Source organism: Neolamprologus brichardi, chromosome 23 (assembly GCF_056152115.1).
Source record: "Neolamprologus brichardi isolate AB-2024 chromosome 23, ASM5615211v1, whole genome shotgun sequence".
Taxonomy (NCBI): Eukaryota; Metazoa; Chordata; class Actinopteri; order Cichliformes; family Cichlidae; genus Neolamprologus; species Neolamprologus brichardi.
In genome coordinates, this window is record NC_142125.1 from 27,998,280 (window position 1) to 28,012,377 (window position 14,098).

General features: G+C 38.5%; 1 protein-coding gene across 2 annotated transcripts in view; it reads left to right on the forward strand.

The window, feature by feature from the left end:
• ncam2a (neural cell adhesion molecule 2a) overlaps window positions 1–14,098 on the forward strand; it is a 403,653-nt gene that overhangs the window by 289,261 nt on the left and 100,294 nt on the right. For both annotated transcript variants that reach the window (XM_006792777.3, XM_006792778.3), the window contains exon 6: window positions 12,071–12,188. In XM_006792777.3, the coding sequence (XP_006792840.1) occupies window positions 12,071–12,188 (118 nt within the window). The remainder of the gene's footprint in view (window positions 1–12,070; window positions 12,189–14,098) is intronic.

Below are 14,098 nucleotides of genomic sequence, written 5' to 3' on the forward strand. Positions count from 1 at the left end.
ACTTTACTCTCTCTGGTGCAGAGCTGGGTTGTAAACCCTCTGCTATTATTGGCAGTTTGGACTAAACTGACCACTGTTGGCCATAAGCATTGGGAAAGAAAACCACCAAACATGCCTATGCTGGTACACATTGGGTAGCGTGAACTCTGGGGATATGTGGTTAAGGGCAAATTCTTTTTTTTCCATTTGGGCCTCAAGCAGGTATGCATACCCATATGGGGCTTGAACTCAGAAAACCCTTGTGGGGATCCAAATTAAAAAAAAACTGCTGTGAAGCCTGCATGAAGTAACTGTGGATTTGTCCTGTCCACACAGCCCCACCATGTGAGGCCAACATATGTCCGACATTTCTTAAAAGTAAGGGGCCCACTGTGGGGCTCGTGGGTCTACATAGACTGGTCTCACATACACCCCAAAGGTGCACATTTGCTAGAAAGGTGCAGTCATTAATCTAGTTAAGCTTCGGTTGCTCAGCTGATACCTGTCCACTTATGTTCCCTAATTATAGCAAGCTAAAACATTCGCTGCTCTCTTTCTATCTCACTGCCAGTCACTCCTCACACCAGGAACAGTGTGTGTGGTAGTGCTGCTTTTATTCCACAGTTGTTTGTCTCTGTTTAAAGTCTGTTATGACCTTTGTACATAAACTGACCAGCTTTAAACAATAAATTTACCTACTGGCAAATGACAAACAAAAGACCTAAATAGCTTGGTACTTAATTCATAAATTTGTGGAAACCAAAACAAAGCTGGGAAAACAGTACATTCGCTGGGTCACTTAAACCCCTCCTGCCTCAGTAAATGTTAATTCTGCTCTCTGTCTCAGCAGGTTGAGTAAATCAAACCATTGTGTGTTTACAGCTGCATGGCCTCCAAGTAGTGTAGAAGATCTACTATTGCAAACTGATGTTTTTCTTGCAGAACTTCTCAAACTGCCATCATGGTATTTAGTTCTGAGATAGCAGTGGTTCAGAGAGACTTTTAGTTAAGCCTCTAGCATAAAAGAGTTGGTCTGAAGGTAGAAAAGATAGAGAGGGCATTTGCTTAAATGTCACCTAGTGTCATGGGGCAGACAAATAGTACAAGCTCCCCATCTTTTTTCTGTAGAAAGTGAACATGTCATCCACTCAGCTCTTCACAGTAATACTTAGAGATCTGAAAAACTGCTGCTCTGCTTCTTTTCAACAAAATCTATGTTAGTATGCAAAGTATCCAAGAACAAAGCAGTGGATGTGCTGCCTTGTGGTTCCTCTGACATCTCTATCTGACTTACATCCACGTTTTCTTTTTTCCTGATGGTGTAAATAGTCCCTAAGGAGTTTTCTAAAGTGTACGAGGCACTGTACAGTTGAACTATGGAAAGCCATATATCACCCATACCATAGCTTTTACTCTCAGTTATTTGAACAAGCAAACCTGTGCATTCCAGTTATTTCCATTTCAACCCCTTAAGCTACATATCTCATCTGAAGAGCTATTTTTGTAGGCAGTGGAAGAGGCTAGAACTTGAGTCTTGTTTGATCCCAAAAACACTGCCTTTCATTTGTAGAGCATTACACTTCAGTAGTGTTGACTAGGACTAGTCCCTTCCTTTGCAGCTGTGAAACCAAATTAGAGCAAGAAGTACTATTTGTGCAAAGATTTTCCAAAGTAAGCCACAGGGGCAGCTAGAAGATCTACTGTATTGACACCTTGCATTGGTCAGACAACACAACCAGATGGAGATTAAGTAGATTGCTAGGGGCCTCAGGTGTGTCAATGAGTACAACAGGGTCCATGTTTTATCTGTCAGCTACAGACTGTAAACGGTTTCCTGTTGTGATGCCTGGGGATTTGGCAGACACAAAGTAAGACACAAACTGTGGCGAAAAAAGGTAGAAACACAGTTCTTCTGTGTTTATAGAATTCTGAAAAAAGAAGAAGAAGAAATGATGAAGAACTAAACTGATGCAGCTACAGGGCATGTTTGGATTCATCCTAATTTCTAATGCTAAATTATCAGTGTAACATGGAAAACTTGAAACACTCATTTGTGCCCAAATAAGACTGGACGTTGATTCTTATCCAACATATAGTTACAGCCAACAATGAAAAGAAGCTAAATCTGGACACATCTATATAAAACTTCATTTGAACTGCTTTTTGAAATGTCATACTAGCTAGTTTCATCCCATTTCTTGCTATGGTTCATTTTTTAACACCTTTCACTCTGTTGCATGTGCAAGTTTCACCTTATTTCTGAATTCTGCTTCACAACCATTCTAGGTCATAAACTACTTGAATAAAGTGATGGATTTTTGCAGCAAGTTATGAGCGGTCTCTCTGAAAAAAGGAGCAGGAAAAAGTGAAACCAGTGGCAGCCTGTGTGGTACACTTATTTACAATTAGTCTGCCATCAAAGACCAAAGGTCAATCCACAATGCTCATGTGCAAACAACTTTAGCAACTGACCTCACAATTTTCACAAGTGCCAGTCTTTGCTAATAGGACACAATCAACAGACACTATAGGATGAAATAAACAGAAACTGTAAGATGAAATACAAACATGCTGTACAACTCCCATCAAATATAGTAAATCAGAGTTAACCAACCTGAGCCCTCAGAATGAGTTTTCACACATTACTTTGCTGTATTCAGACAGGAAAATTGGGAAAAAGGATGGCAATGTTTACATTTTCAACATGTATAATTTCAAAATTGTATCAATGCGTATCCATCAAAGTAAATCTTATAATCCATTCATTTAAGCTTTATATTTACTTAATCAGAATATTTTTCTGAATGAATAACAGCTCAGTTTAAAGAGGGATGAATGAACACTTCATGTTTGAAATAAGTTTTAAAAGCCCTTAGGCCAACCTTCAAGTACCTTGCCAACAATGTTCCTTCTAAGGTGCGCGTGTGCGCAATTGCGCACTGCTGGCACGGTCTCTGCACACAGAATATCTGCGTTGCGCAAAGAAAAAAAAAATCAAACCTCAATTGAAATTAAAATTAAAACTTTAGCAATTCTGTTTGGCAGTGTTAGTCAGTAAGTGACTGGCTGCTCCCATATGGGATTAGAATGATGCCACCTTATCCCATAGTCCAGAAAGTAATGCGATTCACATTCGTATATACGCAGCTAATCAGCGTTGTTGACAGGCTATGACAGCGTCCTTATGTGCCGACACCGGTGTTTTAGCTAGCAAAGCAGCGTGCCTGATGTGGAGTGAAGCCATGTTAATGACAACGTGCACAACCATTGGAGATGTGAGCGGGACAGACGGAACAATTGACGGAAAATATGTGGACTTTATACCAGTTTTAAATTGTGTTGATAGGCCACGTAAAACCAGAGTTATGATAAAAATATATGCAATGTTTGGTTTTCTTCTCACAGGGTTCCAAAGCCCTGTGAGCAAAAACAACACCAGAAAAACCCACCTTTTCCTATTGGTGGAAAAATGTACCATGTGGACCAATCAAAAAATGATATGGCAACATGGCATTTAGTTGTTTAGGAAGGGGGAAGTTTTAGGAGTGATGGCAGTGTTTAGAGATGTGAGAGATTTACAACGTTTAGTGCGAATCTTGTGTAGTTAGTGTGTAGTGTAGTCAATAGTTTTGTTGTGTGCGTCAGAACAATGAGGCGACTGCTGAATGTTACAGGTGTTACAGGAGTGACACATCTCCTGTTGTCAGGTCTGCAGGTATCAGGCTGTTGTTCTTCCTTATCTCATAGTGGACAGAAATTATTTTTTGGAGTGGCACAAATGATTTGTGTGGCATCAAATTTGATGCAGAACACCTGATTGTTCTGTAAATAGTTTGAAATGTTTATTTAAAAAAAAAATGCCTTGGCTGCATTTTTAGGTAAACAGCTGCAAAAACTGTTGTTTGCATAACTCAGTTACTTTTTTGAAGAAGTAACTATATAATTAATTGCCAAACATTGGTCTTTATATACTGTATTTTGCAGACAGAGTTACAGAACTCTCTCCCAGACCAAAGACTCATAATACAAGTCAGAGCTTTATTTAAAAAAAGAAAAAAGAAAGTTTTGTTTTCAAAATTGGAGTTCAAGTTATTTTTACTTCCAATAGTGTTAACATACTAAACAGGTCATGAACAAGATTTTTTTTAAATTTTGATAGTAAGTGGGCTAAAGCAGTTAATTAAAAGTAGTCTAACATAAATGTAAATGCTGTAATTTGATTATTTTAATAAACCATGTAACTTGGATGGATTCGATGCTGGCGTGAACACACGTCTGCTGTTGCTCACAGTGGTCCAAGGGACGCTCAGGGAGTTTGTGTGTCGCTCAGACACATGAAAAATTAGAGGGAACATTGCTTGCCAACTTTATTATATAGACTTTGCCAGCAGAAGCATCTTATTTAGTGACATTGTCAAGGAAACCAAAACAAAGGTTTCCAGCACAGTGCAGGCATGCTCAGGAAAAAGAGTATTTAGCGTGTTTTGTCCCAAAATAATGTTGATTATTTCATTGAGTCATTTTATGTATATGTGAGATTGCCTCTTGAATTAGTGCATTTTGTTAAAAAAGCAGTCAAACAATATTTTTTAGAGTTTCTGCACAAAATTGTAAATTTTATTCCTGAATTGGTTTCTGCACATCCAGTTACCAGCTGAGATGATTGGCTGATTGAATGCCGCAGTGTCTTTTTAGTTAGTTTTTATTGTGAAGTACAATTGAACTTGATAACCATCTTCAAGTTGGGCATTGCGCTTTTATATTCAGCATGCAGCAACAATACGTCATGCTGTTCTTTTGATTTAGCACGTCAGAAGAAGTGTCTGCTCTATTTCAGCAACATGTTAACAGACATTACTTTAGCCAGTGATGCAGAACAACATTTTCTTTTCGAGAAGCAGAGCTGAAATAACTTACTGTATACTCCCCTACCAATGTGAAGTCATAAATATTCATGTGTCAGTTGATAAAAGAGTGGTTTCTTCCCCGCAAGCATGCAGCAAATGAAGCTCTGCTGACCTGCTGCAGCTCCCAGTCTCCAGCGTATCATCAAAGCAGACCATAGATGAAGATGATGGTGTATCGAGAGAAGGAGGCTACCCGCTGAATGGCTAATCAACCTGAGGGCAAAAACAGCTTGGTGACTAGAAGAATGTAGAACATTTCAGGAAGTGATCTCAAAAGTATCCACATATGAGTCAAGGAAGCTTTTCATTGACTATATTTAACATAATTTAAAGAAAAATGCTGAAAAGATTCAATAGAACAGAAAGTTACTTACAAACTCACAAAGTTGTAAAACCAAATCAAATGAAAATATAAAGCACAGTTGCATAACAGCTTGAGTTTCATTTTGTAATTTCCTTGGCACATTTTCACCATTTATTACTTTTGTTTATTGCTTTCTGTCATGGTTTGTGAAATTCACTTACTATAATTTATTGCGGTTAAAAGTAGTTTGCAGCCTTCCAAAATGAGCTAAAGCTGTTACCAAAATTTAAAGGAACTTCCATAACATGCATATACTTTGTTGAATAGATATCAACTAAACTTAAATATAGAGCCAAGATGGGGAACATCAGCCTGTTAAGTCTTTACTAACACATCATAACTGCTGTGCGTTATTATATTTGGCAGCATGGGAAAAGGCAAAGCCTTTTGAGCAGTAAGATAACAATAAGACATGTCAAATATAAAAGAACAGCAGGAAAAATCTAAAAAAAAAAATACCATACCCCTGGAAAAATGCTGACCCCTGGTGGTGAGCAAGAGTTTGCACCATCTATTTACACTAAATGTTACAATATGTGTCTTAAGTGAACTTAAGACAAATTTAGGACAATATGGTAAAACCCAGAGAAAGTCCAGTACTGCTCGGTATAGGTTCAGTAAGTATAAGCACTACAAAGCGGGCCTGTATTGTAGTGGTTAACACATTCACCTAACACAAATCTGGGAATAAATCTACAGGAGGAGGTGTATGTGGAACTATGTCACTGTGGTGAGCTCTAATGAATAAGGAAGTAGCTTTAAGGGGCTACTAAGCTAGTTAGCTTCGTAGGTTGTGGTAGACAGAGTTTGTTGCACTTGAATGGAGCCAGACTGTAGAATGTATATGAAGGACAGATGTCAAGTTTGAAGATGAAATCTGCATGGTTCCTCCTCTAGCTCATCTAGCTTCAAAAATGATTTTAAATATATTCATGTTTATGGGACAATGACCCCCCCTTCTGATTGATTTGTGACCTGTGAACACATTCAGTCACAGAATTTAGTGTCTGCTTTTATAAACCATAAATTACAAAATGCACAGCAAGAAAATAAATACATTTTCAAAAAACTTCTTTCCAATAATTCCACTTTCCAGTAATTTTTGGATTACTTGGTTCAGATTGTAGTGTTCGGCACTGTCATCTGCCACTTGTATTCGTTTTTAACACTTTAACACAGATTTTCATTCATCTCTGACCCAATAGCCACAACAGCCAGTTTCTATAGCAACTGATGATGATGTAAAATGGAAATAACTTTCTGATTTTTTTTGCCTGCATTCTTCCTCAACAAATCCAATTAATTGTGGGTTCGCTCACTCAAACACGAAGCCCCACAATTTTCTCCCTTTGAGCTGTCAGTGAAACTACTGGCTGTGTCCTTCAGGATCACTTACATGATTTTGCAGCAACATCAGTCAAAGCTGCTTCGCGTGCAATAAGGGAATATAAATACCCATCTCTGTTACATTACATTCCCAGTTGTAAATCAGGGCTGGTTTGACTCCAACTTGTGTGTTAATCTAGAAAACGAAACAAATCCTGAATAGAGAACCCAGCAGGGGTCTCGTCTCAAAACACTGACTCGCTTAATTTGTAGTAGGTGTAATACAGTCATGACATTAACCAAGAAGATTTCACAACTTCTAAACACGGGCTATCCTGACTTTATTGAAGCTAATTAGAGGGCTAACAGAAAACAAGTCCTCCAGATCCTGCATTTAAAATGAGTCATCTTTAAATACGTTTTCATGTATTCTCACATTGGTGGGCATGTCTGTGAACCTCGCATTATCTCGCCCAAGCCTCTGAAGTTTCAAGCATATGACTAATACATGAAGAATTCATAAAGCTTGCCAGATTCTTTTTGGATGCTTAAACCCTGTTGCTGATTTGCTCTTTTGAAGTCTTCTTGCTTGGCAGTTTGTCTCATTAACAGGCCTGTTTCAACAAGGCCCGCTGATGTGGGAGCGTATTGCATAGGAAAAGAGAGGGGAGGAGGGCACACACTGGAGAATAGAGATCTATTGGCTTGGAAATCAATGGTTATCATGTCAGCCAGATGCTTGCTCATCTCACTCGCAGAGTCAGAACTATTGGAAAGGACTCATAGTGTTTGATTATTGCTTAGGCCATTTTTATCCCTGAAAAGCTCTCTGCACCTAAAATGTGTGTGTGCATGCACTCCATATTGTGTTGATTTTACAGACAAAAAAAAGGAGATTTTCATTGATTTTTTTCTTTGTTTTTAGGAGTTACAGTACATAGACAACATGAGATAGCACATAGATCAGACACTATGGAACTGTAGATGTACTGATGTATTTTACTTTGTAGTAATACACACTGGTGCTGTTAGTGTAACTGATCTTTAAAAAAAAGACTACAGAACAGAAGCACTGCTTCATTTCTGCGCTGATGCCTTTTTGTGATTACAATTCCCTATCCACAGTATGATTTTTTTAAAAAGGCAAGTCTACCTGCTTTGCCGCTGTTCTTCATCAAAAAGCAGCAGTTTAATGAGTCCTGAAGCTATTCTTAATATTTAATTTCATCTTTGAGTTGTTGGGGGGGGGGTTAGATCTAGGTGGAATAAGTGTCCTCTGGATGTCATCACCTGGAGAACAAATTCCTTTCATTATCTCTCAATAACTTCCAAAACCCCCAAATGAGGAGCTGTTTACATTTTTTGAATATTGAAAACACGTTTAGCTTGTTTTTTTTGTGAGACCTTTCAAGCTTTTTCAACTCTTTCGATGTGATCAGAGGGAAAAAAAAAAAGTCTTTCACAGCTGCCAGTTGCAGTACCTGTGAAGCAGGTTTTTGTTTGGATCCCAATAGCAAGCGTCTCATTTTTCAGCAATTTCATCATTCATGTGCTCCAACACCTCTGTGTGGGTAGCGTTGGTCTAATGTTTTGTTGATCCTCTTCTTAGAGAATAAATTAACTTACTCAAATAAAGAGATGGCGGTAGAATTAGAGAATTGGAATGAGTGCATGTTTGATCACACAGAACAAATTTTCAGTTTTTAATTTGCTGCATTTGGGGCATTTTGTTTGTTTTAATTTAATGCCTTCTAATTACAAGCAGACCAGATCTTGTAAACACAACGGTGGCAGCACATGCCTCATTTTGGTAGCTCATTGTGGAAGAAGCGAGATTTAGCTTCTATAAAGCTAAAACCTTGATTTAAACATACACATCAGCCTGTATCCAGGTGTGCTGGATGTTATCTGGATGTTAACACATGACGGACATGATATCACAGAGTATTTCCTTACCTCGATTGTGCTCACGCTGTAATCGGATGAAATTATGCAAATGCAGTAGGTGCAGTTGGTGGGCTAATTGACAAATATAGCACGTCCTCATCGTGTTGTCTGGACTTCAGTCGTTTTTACTATTTTCCTCCCGTACCTTTTAGATGGTCCTCGTTTAGAAAAGAAGGGAGAAAAAAGAGAAGGAGGAGGAGTTTGGTGACCTTTCAACATGCAAAGCAGACTTTTCATCAAGAGAAGACAGAGAAGTGGAGATAGCATTGATCTTTTCCTTCAGATGTGATGGGATTGATCCAGTATCCTTCCAGCCTGTGCTTTTGCTTACCCACAATGCATTTCTTCATGCATGGTGCATGAAGTATCTTTATAATTTGATAATAGATAGGAGAGAAGTTACATTATAGTTGCCTAAAACTAAACCAAAATTTAAAAAAAAAAAAAATGGACTTAAAAAAAAGCAAATTAACTGAAATAATTTTGTGAGTTGGAAAACGAATTAAACTAAAATAAAAACATAGAGGTAGTATAGTTTATGACACCTTGACTGATGACACATTGATAAACATGTTTATTGAGACTGAATGGAAACAAACCTGTGAGTCAACAGCTTTCAAAAGGCTGTGGATGTTTCTGTGTTTATTTTTTGTATTACCTCTGATTTTACCTACTGTTTTTTCTCAGTCCTGCCTCTGACATATGCCCTCCATATAATAACTCTGAAAAACACTGAATTGAAATAAGAAAATTTACTTTGGAAACTAAACTAAATTCAAAACATAAAGTCAAAATGAAATAAAAATAAAAAGAAGTAGAAAACACAAACCCATAAATACTCTGGTTATACAACAAAAGGCCACAAAGATACTTTAGCTGGTTCATGGACCTGAATTCAAAGCTTAAACCACAGACATCAACAACAGTACTGCAACTCACTGGTTCACTTATTCTAACTCAGTGGATTTCAGGTAGTGCACTTAATTGATTTTCACCTATAGTCGTCAACTGCCCAGCAGAAGCAAAATAGAGGAGTGAATGTTCCAGAGCTCCAATAAGCTGCTCCAGACATGATTAATCACTTCCTGTGACTGGTCAGGACCACAGTACAGTGGTAGTCAAAGTACAGCATAAATACAGGCTTGTGAAACAGATTGAGATGCCTGATAAACACGCTTGCACCATGAAGCTGTCATTCCCTTGTCATTGCAAGTGAGAACGAAGAAAAGCCTGCTCTTCCTCCGCTTTCCTTTCACTGAATGACAAGATGACAGCCCTCAGGTGATTGCATGACAGGGGCACGCTACATGTTCCCGACAGTGCTCACCATATACTCTTGATAAAGTCATCAAGGCCTCTGCTGTTTACCAGCATGCCAATGCAGCTGCTTGTGGAAGATTAGCAAAGCGTGCCACGTGGACACTCGTGGACACTGACTGATGCATGTCAGTTAGTTAGACAGATATAACCGCATATTTTAGCAAAGGAGAGTACATGCAGTGGCAAAACATGCAAAAACAAAGAGGAATTTAAAGGGAACTTCTAGTAGTTTGATATGGTTTGTGCAAAAATATATGACTGAGAGTAATAGAATCTTTGAAGTCCTGTGAAAAACTAAGTACACCTTTACTGCCTCCATTGAAATTATGAGGATAGGTAGGAGTTAATTAATTGATCATCAGCACGTGTGAGCACCTCTATAAAAGCAGAACGTTTGCACAGGGCGCACACGTGTAGTTTATAGGTGTGTGCTAACACAGTGCTGAGGAGGAAAGACATCAGTATTAATCTTAGAGAAGGAATTATTGCTGCCTGTCAGTCAGGGAAGAATTATGAGTGCATCGTTCTGCAGTGACAAAGACAATTACAATTCCTCCCCACACACTCACGTTGTTGTTAAAGTTCATGGCAGTAGCATTAGAAAAAGACTGAATAAGTGTGGTTTGCCTGGAACGCTACAAAGAACATGAAGCATGGGTCAGGTTTGCTTTATCTGAACAAACCACAAGACTTCTGGAGCAATGTCCTTTGGACAGACGGAACCAAAGTGGAGATGTTTGGCCATAAGTGCCACTTAGGTTTAAAACCAAACACGTCATAGCTGCTGTCAAGCACAGTGGTGGATGATTAATGCTTATTTAGTAGCCACAGCACCTGGGCACCCTGGGCATGAACTCCTCTGTATACCAACATATTCTAGAGTCAAATGTGAAGCTAAATTTTGGTTCAAATTAGGTCACACAGCAGTGCAATGATGCTAAGCAGAGCAGCAAATCTACAATAAAATGGTTGAAACTGAAAGTCCAGACTTTAACCTAAGTGAAATGCTGTGGTGGGACCTAAAGAAGTAAATAAAAGACCACCTACAAATCTAAATGACCTGAATAATAAATTTTGTATGAATAAATGCTCTAAAGAGGATTGGACCAAAATTTCTCCACAATGATGTAAGAGACTGATAAAGTCATGCAGATGAGGGTTATATACAGTGAATAAAATGAGGTACGGTACCATCGTGACTGTTTGAAACATTGTTATCGGTAAAATGAAATCATGTTGGACACATCTGTTCATTCTTGATTCTGATGTCCAAGCTTTTCTGTTGTATGGGCACTGAAGCAAATAAATGTTCACTCCAAAGTCAAATGCATCAATCTTCAGGCCTCTGGTTCTATTTATCCATCTGTTTTGTATATATGAGTCCCAGTTTCTCCTTTCTCTTGAATTTAGTGGTGTCAGGTGGCCCAAAAAATACATCTGAAAACTCTTATTAGAAATCAAGATCCAGGTGCTTTAAAAAATACATAAACCATAGGAGATGAACAAAAAATATGTAAATATGATTTGTGAAGACATTTTAAAGATTTGTCAAAGGGCGTATTTCACTTTGATTGCAAGAAAAGTGAAAGAAGCACTGCGTAAATAAATACGAGTCATTTGTAGCCCTAAAAAAAGAGTTTGCATTTGCATGTCCATCAAACCACAGACCTATAAAATTAGGGCAGCAAAGCACTTCGGCTTTTGATTCTGCAGAAATTGGCCTGACAAGAGGAACAATTGTCAGAGCTCGAGCGCTTGACAGGAATAGTTTATTCACAAAAGGAAAGCGTTCGTTTTCACAGCTATTTTTTTCATGTTGAAACACATTTTCTGTCTTGCCATTGTTTATATAGATTTAACGGAGCATTTCTGAGGCGCACAATAGAATAATGGCCTCACGTCAGTGTATTCGGTTCCTTTGTGTTTTTTTTTTTTTTTACCAAAGCTGGGTCAAAATGTTATTTGAAATCCCCACAGGATTACCAGCAGAAGTAGCGTTTTTCCAGCACTTGCATACAGGCCACTCACAAGGCCAATTCAATCCTCATGAAAGTCTTTTATTTGCTTCTTGTGAAAATCCTGCACCATGTAGCATTATGAATACTGAATGTTTTGCTAGATGATAGTCCAATTTTAGCTTCCAGTCCGGATTGATTTGATTAACTCTCAGGATCTAATACCGCCATGTGTTATTTCCTGTTCTTTTTGTGTGTGTGTGTGTCTGCAGTCCCTCCGGTGTTGTCAGTGTTCCAGCAGTCCTTCAATGCCACAGCTGACTACCAGGAATCTGTCACCTTTACTTGCATCACTTCTGGATCTCCGGACCCCATAGTCACATGGCACAGGTAAAGCTCAAAGAGATATTGGGATTGGGAGACATCCAAAGAATATTGGTGTTCCCTCAAGGATGTAGGTTTATACCCAAGTAGACACCCGAAAGTGCTACCCTAATATGATTTCATTCCAAAACCATGAGAATTAATCTGCTGATAGCAGCGCCTACACTTATGGGAATGCTTCCCACAAGATTCTTGGAGCCTGCTTTCAAGGATTTGCTCCCATTCAGCTCCAACAGCATTTGTGAGGCTCAGTGTTGATTTTGGACGATAAAGCCTGGCTTGCATTGGCACCCCAATTTATCCCATAAAGTATGAGCTGAGCTCTACACGAGCCCACTCTTCCACTCCAGACTGGGAGAAAATGGCTGTATCCATCTAAGAGAGGAAATGATGTTGAACCAAATGATTAAGGCCATCATACACAAAAGGTTCAACTCCTTAAATAGCCATATATTCAGTTAGAAAACATAAGGGACAAAAACAGCACTGCTTGATTGATTACTGGATTGAAGTCACTTAATTAAGGCAAATTTAACCTTAATTTTCAAATAATACAGGCTATTATGTTCCATACTACCCATTCGTGCCTATGTACAAATATGCATGTATTGTTTTCAGAGCAACTAGACTTTCTTTCATAGTTCTGAGGTATTTATAGTCCACCCTCGCACATTGCCCTCAGCAGCCACACAGTAATATCCATGGCACATAGCAACAGAGCGAAAATTTGCACCTGAAGAGCATTTGACACTCCGCTATCCTCTCTACAGCTCGACATCGAGCAATTAGCTTGCACCCACTCGGCAGGCAATCATAACAAGCTCTTTGCACCTGAGCATCTATTGATAACACTTTATTGTTGTTCCATTGAAGTTTTTAGTGTTTGCTTAAAATGCTGTCCCCCCCCCCAGTTTTCCTTATTGGAACTTACTGGAAAGAGTAGTTTGAACATATTTGACACAATTTAGTTTAATGAACTGTGTCCAGCTTTCAAAAAGGGGCCCTGTTATGTTTTTCATTTGTGGATGCTTATATCAAACACGTTTCAAGTAATGAGGTCCGTGTATGTAACAGTAAAAGCCCTTTTTTGCCTGTTTTTGTCTCTGTGTGATGTCATTGAGAATGAATATCCCTGCCTGGTCTGTGGTCAGCTCAGGCTTATAGATCTGACTGTATACCCTACCCACCTGCTGTTTAAACCATCTCTATATTTAAGGGGGCTTAAAGGCCCAGTTTGAGATAAATGAGGGTTATTTTGAACTCTGAAATCACGCAAAGCTACTTTAATAGAATCCTAGAATAAACATAATAAAATGAAAATAAGCCTGTAGTGTCTTCTCTTGAGACATGATGTCTTTATAAATGTTATAAACAATCCAAACAAACATGACTTACAAGTGACCTCATGGCTCCTCATAATTGCTATATTTTGTAGTTAATTTGGTAAAATAAATACTGTGGGCTTGGTAACGTTTCTAAAGGGCAAAAAGAGGGCAACAATTCAACAACATATTAGTTTAGTCTTAAATGAAGATATTTTGCTTTCCCACTAGAGTTTGAGCTCTAGTCTTGTACAATACTGTGTAAAAGTGTTGGGTCAGCACTTGCTAGAAAAATGGAAATGAAATAGCTGCAACAATTTATTGAAATTCATGCAAACATACATGGAAATAAAGTATAAATCAGAGTTTGTGCAATTCTTGAAACTCCACATTTGGTGTGACCACCTCTATTCTTCAGCACAGTCTGAACTCTTTTAGGCAGGTTTCTTGTCATTTCCTTAAGTAGTCTTCAGGAATAATTCTACCGGCTTCTTGAATGACATTCAAAGCTCTCCTTTGGATGTTTCTGGCTCTGGGGAGGCCAATCCATGACTGATAGTGCTTCATTGTGTGTTTTTCTATCCAGGTATGCTT